The following is a 24345-nucleotide window of genomic DNA, read 5'->3' as shown; positions in this document are numbered from 1 at the left end:
TTAAATTAAAATACAGAACGTAGGTACGTTTGACATCTTATTTCGATTGTTCCAATGTGATACATGTATCTTTGTGAACTTGTCACTACTGGGAACGCATGCTCTTAACAGCGTGATTACCTGTAAATGCCACATTAATACAATAAATGCTCAAAATGATGCCCGTCAACATCAATGCATCTGGCAATACGTGTAACGCCATTCCTCTCAGTAGTTCGCCTTCCGTAATGTTCGTACTTGCATTGACAATGCGCTGACGCATGTTGTCAGGCGTTATCGGTGGATCACGATAGCAAATATCCTTCAACTTTCCCGACAGAAATAAATCCGGGGACGTCAGATCCGGTGAACGTGCCTCCCATGGTGTCGTGCTTCGATGATCAATCCACCTGTCATGAAATATGCTATTCAATACCGTTTCAACCGCACGCGAGCTATGTGCCGGACATCCATCATGTTGGAAGTACATCGCCATTCTGTCATGCAGTGAAACATCTTGTAGTAACATCGGTAGAACATTACGTAGGAAATCAGCATACATTGCAGCATTTAGATTGCCATCAATAAAATGGGGGCCAAATATCCTTCCTCCCATAATGCCGCACCATACATTAACCCGCAAGGTTCCACTTGTCGCAGCCATCGTGGACTTTGCGTTTCCCAATAGTGCATATTATGCCGGTTTACGTTACCGCTGTTGGTAGATGACGCTTCGTCGCTAAATAGAACGCGTCCATTAAATCTGTGATCGTCCCGTAATTTCTCTTGTGCCCAGTGGCAGAACTGTACACGACGTTCAAAGTCGTCGCCATCCAATTCCTGGTGCATAGAAATATGGTACTGGTGCAATCAATGTTGATGTAGCATTCTCAACACCGACGTTTTTGAGATTCCCGATTCTCGCGCAATTTGTCTGCTACTGACGTGCGGATTTGCCGCGACAGCAGCTAAAACACCCACTTGAGCATCATCATTTGTTGCAGGTCGTGGTTGACGTTTCACATGTGGCTGAAGACTTCCTGCTTCCTTAAATAACGTAACTATCCGGCGAACGGTTCGGACACTTGCATGATGTCGTCCAGGATTTCGCGCAGCATACATAGCACAAGCCCGTTGGGCACTTTGATCACCTAAGCCATACACCAACACAATGTCATACTTTTCCGCAATTGGTAAACGGTCCATTTTAACACTGGTAATGTAACACGAAGCAGTAGGCGGACGACCTCAGAAGATGTCTCCCGCAGATGGAGACGAAACGTCAGGTGGAAATTTTATACATCGGCCACGGCCTCTCAGCACGGAAGTTTCAACTGAATACTGGAACGTTTATTATAAACAATTAGTGAAACCTGACATTGTCCAAGAGGAGACGGCGGTCCAAACGTAGTATATTCGATGTTACCGTTTGACTCCCACGTAGGATCCGTCTTTTACGTACAGCATATCGCCAGTTATCTATAGAAGGCAGCTTCAGGTTTCTTGTCTATAATTCTTTCGGGAGGCCTACAACCTGGCTTCCTCACAGTCATGTTTTTAAACTACGTATTATCATTGTCTTGGTACTACGAATGCATGTCATTCCATGACTACAGCTAATGACGCCATACAATGCATATTCAACGCTTTTTTACATTTTGAATAATATGATATCTTATTATTGGTAACATATTTTGTATTACACTGTTAAATGGAGTTGTTAAACAATTACTTTTACTATTGAAATTGGCTCCCATGATATGGTTTGGTCAGCTGCTATACACTGTTTTTATACGCTATTTGGTTTCACATAATTTTCTTCGGCTACTCGTTATCTGTTTGTTTACAGATCTAAGGACAGTTGTAGATAGCAATCGAGACTACTTATCAAACTGTAATTGTGATAGGAAAATTGGGGTCGAGGAATTAAAAGTTTTTTATTCTAAATTTATTTTATTTAATAAGTTACAAATGAGAGAAGCTGAAGAAATGAATTGAAATCTGTGTGACAGCCAGGACTTGAACCAGAATATCCTGCTTACTGGGCTTCTATACTAGCCATTATACCACCGTAGCAGTAAAGCTAACACAGCCCCCTCCCTCCCCCCCCCTCCCCCCACGCCCCTCACCCAACACTAACTTCAGTTCTCGCCTTCAGCCCATTTTCTCCTCCTTAAAGTCACCATTCCCGAGGCTCTCCGGTATTGGAAACTGGGCTGAAGGCGTGAACTGAAGTTTCTGATGGGGACAGCGATGGACTAGTGAAGTCCATTAAGACGCGCTAGCTATTCTGCTACTGTGCTGTAATGGATAGTACGTCTGCCTTGTAAGCAGTAGACCTGGGTAAATTTCAATTCATTTCTTCACATTCTATCATTACCGAAGATAAGGTTGAGCCCCACATTTCTCAAGAAAATTGTAGTTCAGTCAGATCAATGGTCACAAGGCCATTTTGTTGTAAGGTGGAAAAGTGTGTTTGTGGATTTCTTAGAAACATTTTACTGCTGACTACCCTGCGAAGAGCTGACTAATGGAAGGTAAGTTACCATCGATTGCAGCCATTGGAAAACAAAAATAGTTATTTCCATACATTATGAGGGTAACTTTCTGACAGCACAAGTACCTGCATAAACATATATGGCAGCTGAAATGGTAGAAAACAATTCTCGCTAACGAAATTATGAATGTTTGTGAACGGTTTAATACAAAAAGACAAAGTTATTTCGCATAATATCTCTTTAAATATAACATGCACTTGCTCAGAATATTGCATTGAATATATCACAACTTTCTTTCTTATGATACCACTGAACTTACAAGAAAATGCCTTACAGTTTGAACTAAATACCTCGCTTAAAGTATTTTGTTTTAAATCTGTTGTGAGCTGACTTTTTTTTTATATGGTTCCAATTAGCAGATGTCTATATAAGTGTATAACTTTGCATATGGCAGTTTACTTTTTGCACTCTTGTTTTAGTCCATTGAGGATAGGTCTGTAATATTTAAGATTTTAAGGTATCTAGTAAAATTATGGCTAACTTTGCGACAAATGTTATTTTGTGTAAAGATAAAACTCATAAAACATCGCAAATTTCTAATAAAGTTAAACTGTTCGTTATAAAGTAACACAAGGTCAGCCCATCGTTGTAATAGCTGAATTTAACGCTACCTTCCCTGTCTTAGACTTCATGTCACAATTCTGTCCTGAGCACGGAATAACAATGTGACAATTAATATTCCATATTCTGAAAATCTCATTGCACAGAAAAACATTATTTGAGTCAATATTAAAGGATAATGCTTATACACTTCTATATACTGTAAATTACGGGTCTATATTTATGTGAGTTATGTTACAAAAAGTGCTGACAGCGTCTCAAAGTTGCCGACTTTTACGGTACTACGATATCATAAGATATGTCCCAGCAACCTGTCTCTTCTTCATGTGTTTTCCACATATTATATTGTATATTCTGTGGAGAACCTTACCAATCTACCTAATTTTCAGAGTTCTTCCATAGCACCATTTCTCAAATGCTTCGATTCTCTTCGTTCCCTGTTACCCCGCAGTCCATGAGTGACGTCTGTACAATGCTGTGCTCCAAACGTACATTCTCGGAAGTTTCTTCTTCCATTTATGGTCTGTGTTTGACATTAGCACACTTGTTTAGACCATGAATGCCTTTTTTACCTGAGCTTTCTGTGACCTTTCTTTGTTCCTCTTATGTTATTTTACTTTCAGGATAGTAGAACTTCACTTCGTGGTCCGCAATTTTGACGTCAACTTATCACCAATCCCAATTCTACTATTTCCTTTTACTATCATCTTCCTTCTGTTCACTCAGAATTCATAATCTGAACTCCATTCAACACATCCTGCATCTCTTCTCCACTCAGGATAACAATGTCATCAGCGAGTCTTATCTTTGATATTCTTTAAGCATGAATTTCCATTCCAGTTCTGAACATTTCCATTACTAACGTAATTGCGTCCTCAATGTATATGTTGAACGGTAGAGGAGAAATACTTCATTCTTGTCTTATACCCTTCTTAATCCGAGTACTTCGTTCTTGGGTCTTCCATTTTTATTGTTCCATCTTTGTTCCTACTCGTACTGTTTTTTATATTACCAGTCTTACCCCTTAGATTATACTTACTTTTCTGAGAGTTTCGAACAACCGTAAGCAATGTAGATTGCCCAACGTGTTTTCTAGGTCGACAAAATTGATGGTGGTTTACCAAACGCAACGTCAGAACTGCCTCTCTGGTGCCATTACGTTTCCTGTATCCAAACAGACCCTTGCCTAAGAGAGCCTTGTTTTGTATGTTTTTCTTGTTAGAAACGTAGATCCATGAGCTGTTAAGATGATTTTACGAAGGATTTCGTACTTATATGCGCTTTATATTTTTGGAATTGGATGGACAATATTTATGCCAAAGTTTTATGGTATGTTGCCAGTATTAAGGATTGTACGCACAATAGTACTAGAATGCCATTTCCCCCATTGATTGTAGGAATTCCGAAGAAAAGTTACTTAGGCTTTCTGCCTTATTTTATTCCTTCTCAAACTCCGTCAAACTATGACTGTAATTCTGGGTCACCCATGTCTTCCAAATAGACTTTTCCCTCTCCTCCTATAATGTTACTAGAGAGTCCTCTGTTTTAGGTGTTTAATCTCAAATTTTTCAGGCTAATGAAAAAGACAATGTCTCTTTTTTCTGCATTACTTATTTGTATCCAAAACATTGAGAAATATTGTGATACTGCAGACTTATGTTACTCACCTCGTCACTGGAAAAAAATAGACAAATTAGAAAATAAATAATTTATTAAGCACTTTCTAAGCGGCATAAACTAACTTGTTACAAGCGCCAATAAAAAAATTGTTGCAGATGTGATTAACACAGACACTCCACTTTTTGGTTATAACGATACAATTACATTAATACAGCAGTACTGTTCTAAATAGCAGATGTATAACAAAAAATCATTACCAGAATTAACTAATTTTTTACAAGAATTGACAAAACTGAATAAAAAGGTCTTTTAGTACTGATTTATGTTTGTTGCACAGCTCCAGTCTTAGAATCAGATGCTGTAAAGTTTACTGTAGAGCTCCTGTGCTGTTGAGCAGGAAATGGCTTTTCCTAACATTTTACAGACATAAGACATACATTGTTTTGTCTGTTTACTTCTCCAAATGCTTTTACTAGTTTTGCAAGCCAAATTTTATCCTTACATTGCGGATATTTTTATTGAATACAAACTAAAGCTGGAATGAACTCTGCTTACCATAAAAACTGCAGCAACTAAATGGAGAAAAAGACCTTGGCACAAGGCATTTGGTAATCTAGAGGGAAACACTGCTTGGCATAAAAACCATGAATCATCTAGCAATGAGTGTTTTAAAAATTTTTCCAACATTCAGCAATCGGAGGAAGTGAAGGGCATTCAGTAGAGTACCGAGAATACTATAGCATTGAAAATGCATTTTGTGAAGAAGTGGCACTTAGAATGTTCGAGATTTCCACTCTTCATATGTATTCCTTCCACATATCCACTCTCTCCCAAACGTTAAACAAGGAAATCCCTCTCTGCTCCGTATGTAAATACTAACGTCCATTTAATACATACTTTCTCTGCTACATCTAAAACAAACTTTGTATCTCCTTCTTCTTTTTATTATTTTCGTTATCCACTGATAGGACTGGAGTGAGCTGTTCGAAATCCGGCTCATTGAAGAATCGTGCTTCTATTCAGCCAATTATGAGACAAGTTGGTAGGCAGGGGAAAAAGGGGGATCCCATTTGGAAACAGATGGGAGGGGCTTACCAGTTACAGCACACACTTTACAAACAAGGCAAAACTTCGGAAAATCGTAGTCGGAACTGGGGTATTGGAATTATATTCATTTATTTCTGAGACAACATTCTTCGATGACAACGTTGTTCCAGCCAAAAATTAAAATTATGTGTATGTGTAAAATGTGTATTTGATTTGTATGAGGGTGTGTGTGTTACTGGACGGAGCGGAGTGTTGGGTGCTGTCGTCACCGTTACAATTTATTTTTTTAAGTAGTCTTTACGCTCTCCATTCGAAGGATTGGAGCACACTGTTGTAGATCCAGCCCATTAAAGGGTCGGGTTTCTATTCATCCAGTTATCAGACGAACTGGTGGGCAAATGGATGACACTCAATTGAGAATAAATGGGAGGAACTCACTAGTTCTGGCAATCGCCTTACATCCAGGGGAAACCTTTGTGAGTAGGATGTTTAGGTTTTTATGTTGGTAACTCCACCTCGCGCTCTATATGAAAATCACAGACTGCACTACTGTGCTGGTAAACTGCTACATTATTGATACAGAGAAAGCTGAGTAAAACTGAACGTACACAGACAGTTTTCTCTTTACTTATTCTGATCATCACTAAACTGACACAATATTTTTAGCGCAACGCAATCTGACTTTCAATAATCCCTACAAAAGAATGGCCCTGACTAACAATAACCTATACCTTTCATGAATCACTTACCTCACAAAACTCTTTGTTACTCGAATTACTGCAATACAGAGCGCTCCAATACTGCCAGCTAAATAAAAGATTCTAACTACTGAAGGCACTAACTACTGATAGGCATAGTTAGCAAATGAAAGATTTTGTTTTAGAACAAACAATGTATTTACCTTCATAGTGTTCAAAAGTCATCATATATATATATATATATATATATATATATATATATGACCATCATATTTACAAATTTACTTTTTCTTGTGGCCACACGGCCAAATCGTCTGCTTAGAGTAACCCCTCAAAACTCTGGCATCTCTCTCTCCACATCCACCACTGCCGGCTCACCTCCAACTGCCCAACGCTACGCGCTGTTCACATCCAACTGCCCAACACTACAAGCGAATGTTAGAATATGCCAACAATGAGTCCAACCAGCCACAGACTGCACGCAGTACAGTGTGTAAACTTTTAGATGGCAGACCTCTCCGTAGTCCTGCATCGGTAGAAGTCGGTAAACGTCGGGATGCTTCGGTAGGCACGCGGTTTCGACTGCTGCCAACTGTGTTGTACAAGGTAGCCATTGTCGTCTGCTTCGTTATTGTTTTGCGCTGTACTGTTCTGCGTGTTTTTATTGTGCAGTTGTGCCAAACATTATCAAAATGAGTGAAGAGGCAGTTGCTGGCCCATCTCGGGAGTCGCCAACAACCCCCTTGGTTTTATATACTTTTTTTGACACGTTTGCGAAACATGTTGCGAATAGTGTTAGTAGTGAAGAAATAATAGAACAAAACGTCATGCCTGAAGTGGCACTTTTTCACGCATCTCAATGTTTACTACGTCATATCTCCTGAATTATATGTCGTAAAGAGACATAAATTTGCCGGCGCATTTACTGATATATGTGAATACTGCATGCGAAATATGTTGCGATTAGAGTTAATAGTAACGAAATAATACATTAAAACGTCATGCCTACTGCGGTAGATTTACGGTATGTACTGAGAAAATATAGTAAGCGACAACCATTTTTTCTTTCATTATTTTGTGGAGGGTGCCAGCGAGAAACATTTTCGTAAAGGTTTGAAATTGTGTGTAACGTTTGTTGCTCTTTTTTCGGCTAGGAACTTTCGTGGGCGTACGGGGAACAAATCACCAAAATTTCATCGCAATCGGATGAATGGTTTGGGAACGCACGGAGGGCAGACATATACACATGCTTTTTTATATATAGAGATTGACAGTTACGTTATACTATACGACCTGTTTAAGTATATTTAAATTTTATAGTTAATAGTTTAACATTGCGGGGAATGAAATAAAATGAAAAAGAAACATCACGAGTAGTTTTTTTTGTAAGCATGTATATTTATTTAAATATATTAACAACGATAGATTTAAAAAAAACATTTTGTTGTATTAACGTATTATATTCCTAGTGTTGGTTAATATTACTGTCATTTTATAGGTCTTCGTTTTGATATTTTTTCTTTTTGGTTTTTTGCTCATTGTTGTTCCTCAAACCCTTTTACATGGCCATTTGTCATCTTTTTTTTGGGGGGGGGGGGAGGGGGAGGGGTAGACATTGCAGGACAGGCACAACAGTTTATATTTAGCTTCGATGCATTGATTTTGAGTTCATATTTCTGTATGTGATGCACTTGTGATGCCACAGGCACATTGTGTATTCTGGTTTGATCTCTTCCTCTAGTTTACAATGTTAGGTGGGACAGTATGAGGGAAACATCACCATGACAGATGGAGCAGAAGTGGAAGAAACTTTTTTACATATGCTACACGTTATACCTAAATTGAAGAAGAGAGAAAATTCTGTCATATTATATAAGAGAAGCAGAAATGAGAGTGTGAGTAAACAATAGAATTTGATGGGAATCGAACCCGGGTAAGCTGCATGATAAGCCTTTACCTAGTCAATTGCGCTACGCATGATACAGTAACCTAACTGTTGAAACATTGTCCACTACTCTTTTCGGGCGTTTGGAGAACAACTCACCAAAGTTTTATTTGCAATCGGATGAATGGTTTGTGAGCGCATAGTATATATAATATGACGATTTCAGTTTCGTTTACGAACAACATTTAAAGCGAATTTTACTTCCAAGCCTTTCGCCTGCTTTCGTGTAAGCATGACGCGCAATTTGTAGTGCCAGCACTGCAACTGGTAGGGGTGCCTTGTCCCCCCCCCCCCCCCCCCCCAAAGGCTCCTCTCCCTTCACCAGCCAATGCTTGCTTCCTCCTCTCCCTGACTCCCCTCACAACTCTGCCGCCTTACAGTTAACACACTGTACAGTCAGTGATTTTCATACAGAGCGCTACGTGGCGTTACAAACATAAAAACCCAAATATCCTACTTACACCTTCGGAAAATTTATGACGGAACCGAGGGATCTGAACTATCGTAATTTATTCCTAGGATTGTCATTTCGTCCATTAAAGAACCATTTGAGTTTTACCTGCGAGAAAGTCCTGGGACGACACTGGGTAAGCTTATTCTTTGTTCACTAACGGACAGGGGGAACTGCTGGATCCAGTTATGAGCGTCCAAAATCACTAGCCTGCTGTCGGTTGTAACCTGCTGCCTCGCTGTCTGGTGTGGCAGGCGCAGATGCTGCAGCAGCACGGCTACCGGGTGGAGGAGCACTACGCCGTCACGGAGGACGGCTACGTGCTGCGCCTCTTCCGGATCCCGCCGCTCCAGCGACCAGTCGACATGCCGCCGGTGCTGGTGCAGCACGGGCTGCTCTCCAGCTCTGACGACTGGGTCGTCAACGGGCCCGCCAAGGCGCTCGGTGAGCAGGTGACGCGCCGCTTCTCTCAGCACTGCGCTTCCGTAACAGGGCAGGTAGGACCGGGTCTGGAGTAGAGGCGAACAAACACTCCTTCCTGCCGGTCTTCCCCTACCTGCGCCGCTACCGTTAACGGAAACACAAGAGTACATCTGTACTGGAGCACAGTGGTCAAAGCACATCAGCTTGGTTTTCCGCAAGTCCATTACGCATGCTGCATCCGACAACAGATTGATCTGTCAGTCCAACTCGACTAGCCTGGCATACAGGGTTAGTCACCTAACATTACCGCTGGGTATATTTCGTAAACCACACCAAATACTGACGAATCGTTTCCATAGACCGAACGTGAGGAGAGGGGGTAGTGTAATTGGTTAATAAAAACCATAAAAAATGCACGCAAGTATGTTTTTTAACACAAACCTACGTTATTTTAAATGGAACCCCGTTAGTTTTGTTATCACATCTGTACATATAAACAAATACGTAATAAGTGCCGTTTGTTGCATTATAAAATGTTAATTACATCCGTAGATGTTGTAACCTACAGTTGACGCTTGAGTACCACTCCTCCGCTGTTCGATCGTGTGTATCGGAGAGCACCGAATTACGTAGGGATCCAAAGGGAACGGTGATGGACCTTAGGTACAGAAGAGATTGGAACAGAACATTACGTCCACATGCTAATACCTTTTTATTGGTCTTTTTCACTGACTTTGGAGCCCTACGTAATTCGGTGCTCTCCGATACACACGATCGAACAGCGGAGGAGTGGTAGTCAAGCGTCAACTTTAGGTTACAATATCTCCGGATGTAATTAACATTTTACAATGCAACAAACGGCACTGATTACGTATTTGTTTATATGTTCAGATGTGCTAACAAAACTAACGGGGTTCCATTTAAAAAACGTAGGTTTGTGTTAAAAAACGTACTTCATTGCATTTTTGTATGGTTTGTATTCCCCCTCTCCTCACGTTCGGTCTGTGGAAACGATTCGTCAGTATTTGATGTGGTTTACGAAATATATCCAGCGGTAACGTTAGGTGACTCACCATGTATACACATATCAAAAAATGTTTTGCATCGCCTCGGTTCCGAGAGTTCCGGAACCTGTAGAGAAAATTGGAATAGAGATCAACATAAACATCACTTCCGCCCTCTCTATTGCTCATAAAAACCACACATTGCATGGTATACTACCACACAGCGAGACCTTCAGAGGTGCTGGTCCAGCCTGCTGTACACACCGGTGCCTCTAATACCCAGTAGCACGTCCTCTTCCATTAATGAATGCCTGTTTTCGTCGTGGCATACTATCCACGAGTTCATCAAGGCATTGTTGGTTGAGATTGCTCCACTCCTCAAAGGCGATTCGTTGTAGAACCCTCAGAGTGGTTGGTGAGTCACGTCGTCCATAAACAGCCCTTTTCAATCCCAGGCATGTTTAAAAATGGTTCAAATGGCTCTGAGCACTATGGGACTTAACATCTGAGGTCATCAGTTCCCTAGAACTCAGAACTACTTAAACTTAACTAACCTAAGGACATCTCACACATCTATGCCCGACGCAGGATTCGAACCTGCGACCGTAGCAGTCGCGCGGTTCCGGACTGCAGCGCCTAGAACCGCGTGGCCACCACGGCCTTCCCAGGCATGTTCGATTGGGTTCATGTCTACAGAGCATGCTGGCAACTCTAATCGAGCGATGTTGTTGTCCTGAAGAAGTCATTCACAAGATGTGCACGATGAGGGTGTCGTCCATGAAGACGAGTGCCTCGCCAATATGCTGGCGATATGGTTGCACTAGCGGTCGGAGGATGGCATTCACATATCATATACCTGTTACGGCGCCTTCCATGAGCACAGCGACGTATGTCGGCCCCTCAAAATGAGACTCCAAAACAGCAGGGAACATACACGTTGCTGTACTCGCTGAACAGTGTGTCCAAGGCGTTCAGCACGACCGCGTTGTCTCCAGACACGTCTCCGACGGTTGTCTGGTTGAAGGCATATGCGACATTCATCGGTGAAGAGAATGTGATGCCAACCCTGAGCGGTCCATATGGCATGTTGTTGGGCCCATCTGTACCGCACAGCATGGTGTCGTGGTTGCAAAGATGGACCTCGCCACGGAAGTCGGGAATGACGTTGCGCATCATGGAACCTATTGCGCACAATTTGAGTTGTAACATGACGTCCTGTGGCTGCACGAAAAGCATTGTAAAACATGGTGGCGTTGCTGTCACGGTTCCTTCGAGCCACAATCCGTTGGCAGCAGTCATCCACTTCAGTAGTAGCCCTTGGGCGGCCTGAGCAATGCATGTCATCGACAGTTCCTGTCTCTCTATATCTCGTCCATGACCGAACAACATCGCTTTGGTTCAGTCTGAGACGCCAGAACACTTCCCTTGTCGAGAGCCCTTCCTGGCACAAAGTAACAATGCGGATGCTATGCAACCGCGGTACTGACCGTCTAGGACTTCCCTTGTCGAGAGCCCTTCCTGGCACAAAGTAACAATGCGGATGCTATGCAACCGCGGTACTGACCGTCTAGGCATGGTTGAACTACAGACAAAAGAGCTGTGTATCTCCTTCCTGGTAGAATGACTGGAATTGATCGGCTCTCGGACCCCCTCCGTCTAATAGGCGCTGCTCATGTATGGTTGTTTACATCTTTGGACTGGTTTAGTGACATCTCTGAACAGTCAAAGCGAATGTGTCGGTGATACAATATCCACAGTCAACGTCTATCTTCAGGAGTTCTTGGAACTGGGGTGATGCAAAACTTTTTTTGATGTGTCTATTTTGAAATTTCGCATAAAATCATCAACTCTGTGATTCTGCCCAGGGGGTTCCTGGACGTAAAATATCCTACAGCGAACTGTTTACTTACTTTTGTGTCACTGCTCTGAACTATGTAGCAGGCTGAAATCAAGATCGTTTCTATGTCGATGGCCGAAAACGCCATAGAGAAAGAATGTTACGATTGCAAGTGAAGTGAACCGAGAGCAGTATCTAAGGGCAAAACCAGAATCTGGAACTTCTTGCCATATTAAATCTGGCCGACTGGGACGCGAACATGGGAACTTCACTATTCGCTGCGAAGTACTCTACTGATTTGGCTAGCGAAACACGACTCACCGTCACAGCTTTATTTCCGCCAGTACCTCTTCTTCTACCTTCCAAACTTCACTCAGAATTTGTCTTAGGTATCTTCGCGTGGAGAGTAGAAAGAATACTGGAGATAAATGCCTTATCTGCGTCCTAGGGAACTGTCACCAGAATGAAATTTCACTCTGCAGTGAAGCATGCTCTGATTAAAACCTTCCTCGCTGATTAAAACTGTCTGTCTGCCCAGGAATCGAACCTTCTGTGAAGTTAGGAGGATACGGAGAAAAATGCTGACGGAATGAAAGCTGTTAGTGTGGTGTCACCGCCAGACACCACACTTGCTAGGTGGTAGCCTTTAAATCGGCCGCGGTCCGGTAGTATACGTTGGACCCGCGTGTCGCCACTATCAGTGATTGCAGACCGAGCGCCGCCACACGGCAGGTCTAGAGAGACTTCCTAGCACTCGCCCCAGTTGTACAGCCGACTTTGCCATTGATGGTTCACTGACTTCTACGCTCTCATTTGCCGAGACGATAGTTAGCATAGCCTTCAGCTACGTTATTTGCTACGACCTAGGAAGGCGCCAGTATCCGTACTATTGATATTGTGAATCATGTACCATAAAGAGCGACGTTCTCCATTAATGGATTAAAGTTAAGTATTCCACCAGCTACGTCCGTTTTTCTCAACTCTAATTCCCTTGTCATGTTGCAGACCTCACGCCCGCCTGCGTGAGCTAAAACGCGTGTTTTTCGGCCTTTTTTAGCAATACAGTGTTGGCTGTCCTGCCGACCACAACAGTTAGTGCTTGGATAATTCAGTCAATGGAAAACTTCCCTGCGAATGGCGAAGGTCCCAGGTTCTTTTCCTGGTCCTGCACATAGATTTAATCTCATAGAAAATTTCAAATCAGCGTGAACTCCAGAGTGAAATGTCAGTCTGATTAACCAGAATCGTCCACACAAATATTGAATAAAAACCACAGTTAACAGTCATATCACAAGAAGCACAAAGAACTACAATTTTCAGTTGCTTTGCCTCTACGAGCAGTGTAGGTACGAAATAAAATAGTGACAAGTAAGCATCGTAACTTGTTCTTATCAAAACAAAGAAATGCTAGCTGAAACAAGGTCTGTAGAATATATTTAATTTAGCCACACGCAGTTACACAAATTTTTAGTTGTTATGGAGCCTATACAATCGTGTGCAAACGTTAAGGGCTAAAGTAACTTCCGCATGACGTGTCACTGACAAAGAAACAAAGCTCGGTGAAACTTGGACCGGACATAGAAATAACTTGAACAGTACAGTACAGGAGATAACTAAAAGAAATGACACTTTTCATTCAAAGAAAAGAATTACACAGAAATCATCGCATATTGTGATGGTCCACTGGATATTACAAAAGACGGGACATGGTTCTTAACAGGGTGTGTGATCGTTACGGACGGCACGTATGCTCTGCACCATACTTACATGTTGGTAATAAGGTCGATAAGAAGTTGTTGGGCGTTCTTTTGCACCACCAGCGGCGTTGAGAACTGCTGGACAGTCACTGGTACATGTGGACTGCTATAACACGTCTGCCCAAAGCACCTAACTCGTGCTCAATGGAATTTGGGTAGGGGAAAGGAAAAGGCCAGTCCCGTTGTCGAAATGCTGTAGTTCCAAGAACTTATCTACCTGTGCTGTTCGAAGCGGTCGAGGATTGTCACCCACAAAAATAAAGTCATCTACATCTACATCTACATCTACATCTACATCTACATCTACATCTACATCCATACTCCGCAAGCCACCTGACGGTGTGTGGCGGAGGGTACCCTGAGTACCTCTATCGGTTCTCCCTTCTATTCCAGTCTCGTATTGTACGTGGAAAGAATGAATCTCAAAGAATGCACCTCTGAAAAGAGGCACGTGGGGAAGGAGCGTCACAATAACGTTGACCGGAGATGGTACCGTGTTTAAAGGTTTGGAGGCCAGCACGGCCATGCAGCATTATGCATCCCTGCAGCATAACACCTGGACCATCAAAATGCTTATGTTCGACAGTGTTTCTGTGTGCATTATGTGTTGCCAACTCTTCCCATATGAGGGTACGTCCAGCAGTTATCAAACTCGTTTGTGGAGGAATGCAGTCCCGTACCACAAGACCTCCTTACCAACTTGTTACGTTACAGGACATGCATTACCATCCACGGTGGTCACTCAACGCTATTAAGCACTATGTCCCACCACTTTTAATGTCCACAGTACCATCATAAATAGCGAAAACGTTGGTCTAATTATTGTCTTCGAATAAAAGCATCGTTTCTGTTCGTCTCGTTACATATTTCTGTCCATTACATTCTGTACTACATTCTGTAGTACTTCTATGTACTGTCCAAGCTGCACTGAGCTATATTACTTGGCAGTGACGCATTATGAGAAAGTCATTTTCATCCTTAAGTTTTGCACACCAATGTATTATTGACTACTTAGTTTTCCTTCCTCCGTTTATGCTGCAACACTAGTGCCGTTTGTACATTTTTTTTTTTTTGGGGGGGGGGGGGGGGTGTAGTTTGCTTTCGTAAAACATCGGGTACGCCATCCTCTCCATTTCCGTGTAGTTTGTAGCCGACACTTCAGCCCTCCGGCACGCTGCTAGCCGCCAGTGTCCACTGGACACGCGTATACGCGTCGCCAGTCAGGAATTCTTCGTGTAGAGATGATGGCACGATTGTCCAGCAATCACTGGAAACAGTTACTCCCACAGAAGATCTGAGAGACCGTGAATTAAAGTGGAACAACCATGTAACAACAATCAGGAAAGGCAGATACCAGACAGAGTCATTGGAAAACTCTTCAGGAAGTACAGTCCACTCTCGAACGAGGTACCTTGCACAGCCGTCGTTCGACCAATAATTTAATATCGCTCGTCACTCTTAGACAGTGATGTTACAGGGACTGGAAAAGAGCCATAGAACAGCACCACATTTTGCCAAGAGTCCGTTTAGCGAGCGTCATAATGACAGTAAGATGTTTATCCAGCTCCAGAGACGGCGCTGCATGTGAAGTGTCAAGGAGCATGGTGCAGTCTGCTATTAAAATTCCGATAAGGTACGTCCGTTCTCTATCGAGAAGCCATAACTATGGCAAACGGTATATGCTGACGAATCAGCGCAGCATTTGACGTTATATCATTCACTGCAGTTATACAGGCCATTCATTTAGCTTTGAATCTCAAAGTTACAAGACGGACAAGCAACTATTGAAGTAGTTTTAAAATGCACATGGCTGGAACAGCAACCGTAGGATGAAATTTCCACGAAGATATCTGTTAAAACAACACAGAAATCGCTATGAAGACGGTCTTTAGAAAATAAGTAATGCGAAAGACCCAACATCAAGAGCTTGACGCGCTTGCAGTAGACGTGGAGAGGAAGCAATGCTTAGTTTAGTTCCGTAGAAATGACGTTTAGATTGGAAGCGTGGCTCTGTAAGAATAGCGTAGTAATCCGTGTGATTATCGCTAGTGAGAAAAGTTTGTAGTATTTATACCACTTGACTAGGCTGGAGCGTGAGAAGATTTTATTAAAAGTTAATTGCTTGCATGATGGCCTCGAAAGTATTAACCTCTCTTCCTTTTTCTCATTAGCGTACCTCTTGGCTGACACCGGTTTCGATGTCTGGCTGGGGAACGGCCGCGGTAACGTCTACTCTAGGCATCACGTCCGTCTGAACACGAAACATTCAAAATTCTGGAAATTCAGGTAAGTGGTGCATAGCCCGTTCCGCCATCGGGAAAAGCTAATCTTAACTGATTGACTTACAGACTACTGTCTAACAAAACGAAGACGCCCCCGCCCCCCTCTTTTTCCTTATGGCATTATAGCATGTCGTGAAACACCTAACGCTTTAGGGAACTGTCCTCATTAATGACCCCTCAAACACCACCCGCAACTCCTTTTTGCTGGAAATGCACATCTCTCTCGATGATGAACCACATGTGTTCAATAAGACTGAGATCAGTTGACCTGAGATTCCATATAAGTCATGAGGTAATCCTCTCAAACGGTTTGAAACAATTCAGAAGCGGTGTGGTGATGTAGTATCTCGAAATAATATTTCTCTCTGAAGCGGAGTGTGCTCTTTTTTGAAACAACGTGCTGGTTCAAAAGCGTGTGTCAGACTAGGACCAGAATCCAGAACCTCGCTCTTTGTGGTCAGTTTTTTTACCGTCTGAGCTATCCAGGTAGGACACATGAACCTCCCTCGTAGTTTTGCTTCTACCACTACCTCTCCTATATCTTTCAAATTTCACAAAAATTCTCCTGTTGGCCTTGCTGGAATAGGATTTCTGGAACAAATTATGGTTTGGCTGCAGCCTAGATGAAGGAATATTTCAATAACATTATGATCTGTTCAAATGTCCTATCAGATATAAAGCACGTGTCGGTCAGAGACACGAACGCGGAACTTTACTTTTCTCTGGCAACGCTGTTTCACACTGAACTGTCCAGGAATGAATCAGGACCTCCCCTCTCTTTCTATCTTCCAGGAATTCTAGTCCCACTGGATATTCAGGAGAACATGTGTGCAGTTTCTAAGGTAGGAAAAAGGTACTCACGGAACTGAAGCTTTGAAGTGGTGGAGTCGTGGGTGGTGTCTGTCTGTAAGAGGAAACCCTTCGAAAGGTAAGGTTTCTTGGCCCGAGTTTCTGTCCGGGGCATAGTTCTGAAGGTGTAGTGTCTTGATGATAGCACAGATCACCCTAGGGTGCTGAAGGCAAACAAATGGGGAAGCACACAATTGTGCAGTGTGTTTCTGTCTTGTTCATCGATCAGGAATAATAACAAATTTTTGAGGACCCTATTTCTTCTCGTTAAAACTTCCTCAGACTGAGGATACCTCCGTCCCATGCCTCCTCTGTCCTGTCACCACGAGCGCTCCATCAACTCGTTCTTCCTCTCTCCTGTTAGCAAGAGCGTTTCATCAACTCACAGGATTTTCGTTGTACTTGTACCGTCTACATCTGCATTACAAACTGCACTCTTAAGTGCTTGGCAAAGAATTTACAGAATAACTTTCAGACAATAAGTTGAGCGTTCCAGTCTCGTACAGCACGTGGGAATGAACACCTAAATCTTTAAATGTGAACTTTGATTCTCTTATTTTTATTATGCTGGCCATTTCTCCCTACTGAGGTGGAAATCAACAAAATACACACATCAAAAAAAGTTTTGCATCACCCCAGTTCCCAGAAACCCTGAAGACAGACGTTGACTATGGATATTGTATCACATTCACAGTCCCTTTGACTGTTCAGAAATGTCACTAAGCCGGCCGCGGTGGCCGTGCGGTTCTAGGCACTTCAGTCCAGAATCGCGTGACTGCTACGGTCGCAGGTTCGAATCCAGCCTCGGGCATGCATGTGTGTGATGTCCTTAGGTTAGTTAGGTTTAAGTAGTTCTAATTCTAGGGGACTGATGACCTCAGATGTTGAGTCCCATAGAGCTCAGAGTCATTTGAACCATTTTGATGTCACTAAACCCACCAATCACATGGAGGGGCTCCGACAGCTGATCACTTCCAGTCAATCCACCAGGAAGGAGGTAAACGGCTCTTGTTGTCTGTAGTTCAACCATGCGTAGACGGTCAGTATTGTGGTTCAATCGCGTCCGCATTGTTACTTTGTGCCAGGGAGGGCTCTCAACAAGGGAAGTGTCCATCGTCTCGGAGTGGACCAAAGCTATGCCATTAGAACGTGGAGAAGATAGAGAGAGACAGGAATTGTCGATGACCTGCCTCGCTCAGGTCAGCCACGGGCTACTACAGCAATTAATGACCGCTACCTACGGATCATGGCTCGGAGGAAACCTGACAACAACAACACCATGTTCAATAATAATTTTCGTGCAGCCGCAGAACGTCGTGTTACGGCTCAAACTGTGCGCAATAGGTTGCATTTTGTATTTCTTCTCTCCCGGCGTCCATGGCGAGGTCCATATCTGCTACCACGACACCATGCAGTGCGGTGCAGATGGGCCCAACAACATACCGAATGGACCGCTCGGGATTGGCATGACGTTCTCTTCACCGATGAGTGTCGCATATGCGTTCAACCAGACAATCGCCGGAGACGTCTTTGGGGGCAACCCGGTCAGACTGAACACCTTAGACACACTGTTCAGCGAGTACAGCAAGGTGGAGGTTCCCTGCTGTTTTGGGATGGCGTTGTGTGGGGCCGACGTACGCCGTTGTGGTCGTGGAAGGTGTTGTAACGGCTGTACGATACGTGAATGCGATCCTCCGACCTTTAGTGCAACCGTATTGGCAGCATATTGACGAGGCATTGGTCTTCATGGACCACAATTTGCATCCCCATCGTGCACATCTTGTGGATGACTTCCTTCAGGATAACGACGTCGCTCGACTAGAGTGGCCAACATGTTCTCCAGACATGAACCCTATCGAGCATGCCTGACATAGATTGAAAAGGGCTGTTTATGGACGTCGTGATCCACCAACCATTCTGTGGGATCTGCGCGTAATCTCCGTTGAGGAGTGGGAGAATCTGGACCAACAGTGCCTTGATGACCTTGTGGATAGTATGCCAAGGCGAATACAGGCATGCATCAATGCAAGATGAGATTGTACCAGAATGGGAATCTGCAGTGTAATAAACTCAGAAGGAAAACTTTAAAACGCCAAGTCGCTAGTAAAGCATTTAAATTGATAACTGGTTTCTGTAAGTATACGTTGAGTCTGTAATTGCATAAGCACTTGCATTCGGAGCAATATCCTATATTTTGTACATATTGTTTATTTTAAGTCTGAGATGCGGGTATCCAGGGATTTTCATGATCTTCACTTCCGTATTCATGATGTAAGACTAAATATAGCACAAATGGAGGAGGTTATGTGGATTCGTAGAGCATAAGACTCGAAATTGGCAGCATAGTCTTACCAAAACCGGTCATAGAAATAAACGCTTCACTAGTGATCTTGGGTTTTTGAAGTTCTGAATTTAGTCTTATTCTAACCTCTGTCTTTTGTGAGACGCGGCTATTAGAGACGAATCTGTGGAGTGGCGGCTTTTTTTCTCCGTAAGTAGGGGGCGATTCTGAGTGATACGGTAGCTCACTGGCTGCAGATGCCCAACACTCATTTAACGATGCGCTGTGGCCTGTCTACGTGCTTTTGCAGTTCGCAGCAGTCGACGGCGAACCCTGTCATCAACAGGTTGTGTCCATAGTAGTTGACTCTGGTGATAGTAGTTTTCGCCCAGCACAAATAGACTACTCTGGTATCCCGTTGACAGGGCGTTACATGAAAAACTCAATGCCTTTGCGGCTTCAAAAACGGTGCGCCTGCCTTATTCTTCCACTTTCCATGTATTTCGACTGGTTTGGTTCGTTCTGCCACTAGTTCCTCTCCGTGACAACGTCTTCGTCTGCTACACCATTCATTTCCTTTATGTATTCCAATCACTGTCTTCACCTACAGGTTTTACCCTCTAGAGCTCCCTCTATTACTATGGAAATTATTCCCTCATGTCTTAACATGCGTCCTATCATCCGGACCCTTTGTTTTGTCTGTGTTTTCCATACGTCCTACGTGTCCCTTACCGTGAGTGAATAATACAGGGTCATCTAATTATGCTGTTCAATGTGAAGTCTATTCATAGCTGCGTTAATTAAGATACATCGGAATCACCCTCCCTTTTTCAAATAGCAGGATAGCACTTTCTGCTGCTAACGTCTTAGCTGTAAGGGATGTGAATTCAACGACGTTCGTTCTTTAAAATCCTGTTAGTAGTTCTGGAATATACACAATATCTAAAACTTAAAATTTATCTGTTTCTACATGAGACCAATTTCTGTCCTATGCGAGAGTTCGTGATTTCAAAGTCCAAGAAGGAAAACATTGACGTCAGGTAACGAGGAAACTGAATTATACACAGCCACAATACCTTTTTAGGGACACAGAGGAACTGCAGCTCTCATTCTGTTGTGCGTCGAGTGCTATTCAGTGTGAAAAAATGAATGTATTTCACTAACAAGAGAAATTAGATATGCTATGGAGGGACGCTTTTCTCTCAGCTCCCGATATGAGTGCCAACAAAGCCAAGTTCGTAGAAAGCCGAACACTGAATCAACGGCTATAACAATGAAACGTCCCCTTTGAAAAATTATACGTGACTGTGCTTAAACTGACTCACAATATTTTTAGCCCAACGCAATCTGACTTCCAAAAATCCCTACGAAAGAATCGCCCTGACTAACATTAACCTATACTTTTCAAAAATCACTTACCTCACAAAAATCTTCGTTACTCAAGCTACTGCAATACAGCGAGCGCCACTACTGCCAGCTAAATAAAAGATTCAAACTAAGAAAGGAACTAACTACTGATAGGTATAGTTAGAAAATGAAAGATTTTAATAGAGAACAAACAATGTATTTACCTTAGTAGTCATAATATATATATATCACTTCATGACACCAAATCTTACAAATTTCAAAACTCCGCATCTCTCTACCCACGTCCACCACTGCTGGCAGCTCACCTCCAACTGCGCAACGCTACGCGCTGTTAGCATCCAGCTGCCGCTGCCCAACACTACAATGGCAGACAACAATGCAAACCAGCCACAGACTGCACACGGCACAGCCAGTGATTTTTCATACAGAGCGCTACGTGACGGCGGCGTTACCAATAAAAAAACCTAAACAGCCTACTTATATAGCCCTCATGCTCCCCACAAAAAAATTTACAAATTGTTTTGGGCAGTGGCCAACACAGATTAGAAATTTTTTTCATAATTACAATAACAAAGAAATGAAATGCACAAAAACCTAAACAGCCTACTTATATAGCCCTCATGCTCCCCACAAAAAAATTTACAAATTGTTTTGGGCAGTGGCCAACACAGATTAGAAATTTTTTTCATAATTACAATAACAAAGAAATGAAATGCACAATGTTGGTCAAAAGCTAAAATTTTCTCACAGTCCATACAGACAGTCCTGATCATTGATCAAAGTAAAATTGCAGTGACAGCCTACTGACAACAAGAACGACAAAGTCCATCTACAATGCGACTGATAGCAGTTCACACAATAAAATATATAAGGCGAAGACGGCCAGAGATCTCTTCAGTGCAGATACACACCAGACTGTAACTCTTACGGGAATCGGCGAAATGCCGCGAGTAATAAGGATAATGGGCAAGGGACAATACATCAGTAGTATGGGGATAAGTTGAGAAATTGCGTCTGACGGGAGGCGTGCTACCATAGTCAGTGCAGTTGCCATGGCCACTGTGTCTGGATGGCATAGTGGTCAAAACATCAGCCCGGTGAGCAGGAAATCCGGGTTCGAATCTCGGTCAGGCAACTTTTCCCATTGATATAAATCAGTGCCCACTCGCAGCCAAAGTCTGTAACTCCTTTATGTCTTGAATCATAATTGCTTGCCTTCTACATCTACATCCATACTCCGCAAGCTACCTGACGGTGTGTGGCGGAGGGTACCTTGACTACCTCTATCGGTTCTCCCATTCCAGTCTCGTATTGTACGTGGAAAGAAGGATTGTCGGTATGCCTCTGTGTGGGCTCTCTCTGATTTTATCCTCATGCTCTCTTCGCGAGATATACGTAGGAGGAACCAATATACTGCTTCACTCCTCGGTGAAGGTATGTTCTCGAAACTTTAACAAAATCCCGTACCGAGCTACTGAGCGTCTCACCTGCAGAGTCTTCCACTGGAGTTTATCTATCATCTCCGTAACGCTTTCGCGATTACTAAATGATCCTGTAACGAAGTGCGCTGCTCTCCATTGGATCTTCGCTATCTCTTCTATAAACCCTACCTGGTACGGATCCCACACTGCTGAGCAGTATTCAAGCAGTGGGCGAACAAGCGTACTGTAACCTACTTCCATTGTTTTCGGATTGCATTTCCTTAGGATTCTTTCAATGAATCTCAGTCTGGCATCTGCTTTACCGACGATCAACTTTATATGATCATTCCATTTTAAATCACTCCGAATGCGTACTCCCAGATAATTTATGGAATTAACTGCTTCCAGTTGCTGACCTGCTATTTTGTAGCTAAATGATAAGGTATCTATATTTCTGTGTATTCGCAGCACATTACACTTGTCTACATTGAGATTCAATTGCCATTCCCTGCACCATGCGTCAATTCGCTGCAGATCCTCCAGCATTTAAGTTCAATTTTCCATTGTTACAACCTCTCGGTATACCACAGCAACATCCGCAAAAAGCCTCAGTGACTTCCGATGTAATCCACAAGGTCATTTATGTATACTGTGAATAGCAACGGTCCTACGACACTCCCCTGTGGCACACCTGAAGTCACTCTTACTTCGGAAGACTTCTCTCCATTGAGAATGATATGCTGTGTTCTGTTATCTAGGAACTCTTCAATCCAATCAAACAATTGGCCTGACGGTCCATATGCTCTTACTTTGTTCATTAAACGACTGTGGGGAACTGTATCGAACGCCTTGCGGAAGTCAAGAAACACGGCATCTACCTGTGAACCCGTGTCTATGGCCCTCTGAGTCTCGTGGACGAATAGCGCGAGCTGGGTTTCACACGATCGTCTTTTTCGAAACCCATGCTGATTCCTACAGAGAAGATTTCTAGTCTCCAGAAAAATCATTATACTCGAAAATAATACGTGTTCCAAAATTCTACAACTGATAGACGTAAGAGATATAGGTGTATAGTTCTGCACATCTGTTCGACGTCCCTTCTTGAAAACGGGGATGACATGTGCCCTTTTCCAATCCTTTGGAACGCTACGCTCTTCTAGAGATCTACGGTACACCACTGCATAGAAGGGGGGCACGTTCCTTCGCGTAATCTGTGTAAAATCGATCTGGTATCCCATAAGGTCCAGCGGCTTTTCCTCTTTTGAGCGACTTTAATTGTTCTCTATCCCTCTGTGGTCTATTTCGATATCTACCATTTTGTCATCTGTGCGACAATCTAGAGAAGGAACTACAGTGCAGGCTGCTGCAAGTGGCTCAGGCGATACGATGGGCCGCGCACAACAGCTATTAAAAATAAGTTCTTTCTTCAGAGAATTCTCTTTATCGAGGATACTGCCTTTACAGATCATGGAAATATAAATGTAAGAAACATGTATTTTTAAACCACTGGGAGTCCGTACTGGCTAATGTAAGTTGAGTATCAGAGGCCGTGAGTGTAACCGTTTGGTGCGGGATTATTAGAATTTATGTGAGTTCTCTTCATTTCACTGAAGAAACCTCAACGGCTAAATGATACGCACAATTTCTTACCGATGTGCTACCGGCTGTTCTCGGAGAAGTACCACTTCAAATACGTAGATGAATGACTGGACTGCTCGCTGTTCGAGTGTAGCTATGAAAACGCTCATCCAGTTCGTCGCTGCACAGGACATGAAGGGGTTATCAGTTAGCCAGCACGTTAGCTTGATTTGACTTACTGTACTTTTATACCTGGGGTAAAATCACAGATGAAATCTATGCACAAGTTCCAACGACCCAGAAGCATTCAAAACCTCTCATTTTTGCTGCATATTCAGTAATATCTCTTCAGTCTGTCCAAAGTCCCTACACCAGCGACTGCAAATGTGCGCTGCAGTGCGAATTTAGAAAATTTCATGACACAAATTGAATTTTAAGGAAATATTTATAAACCATATCCTTTTATGATTTCATTGGTTTCGCTGTTGCTGAAGTAATTTTGCAATGTAAGTGTGTATCAGGACATTAAAATAATGACACTGTGTTATACAAATGTTTTTTTATTCCAGTCTATGATCACAATATCAATTCTTTTGACGATGACTGGTTTCAGTCCATAATGACCATCCTCAGATCTTTTCTATACCATGTCCTAAAGTGATATTGTGATCATAGACTGGAATAAA

At 42.8% G+C, this 24345-nt stretch overlaps 1 protein-coding gene across 2 annotated transcripts in view; it reads left to right on the top strand.

Annotated features, from left to right (window-relative positions):
* The window catches only part of LOC126281691 (lipase 3-like), a 114257-nt gene that overhangs the window by 55425 nt on the left and 34487 nt on the right, over nucleotides 1-24345 (top strand). For both annotated transcript variants that reach the window (XM_049980858.1, XM_049980859.1), the window contains exons 3-4: nucleotides 9114-9303; nucleotides 16052-16166. In XM_049980858.1, the coding sequence (XP_049836815.1) occupies nucleotides 9114-9303; nucleotides 16052-16166 (305 nt within the window). The remainder of the gene's footprint in view (nucleotides 1-9113; nucleotides 9304-16051; nucleotides 16167-24345) is intronic.

Source organism: Schistocerca gregaria, chromosome 7, assembly GCF_023897955.1.
Source record: "Schistocerca gregaria isolate iqSchGreg1 chromosome 7, iqSchGreg1.2, whole genome shotgun sequence".
In the NCBI taxonomy this organism is placed as follows: Eukaryota; Metazoa; Arthropoda; class Insecta; order Orthoptera; family Acrididae; genus Schistocerca; species Schistocerca gregaria.
The sequence above is the reverse complement of the archived record's forward strand: the minus strand, read 5'-3'. Positions and strand labels throughout refer to the sequence as shown.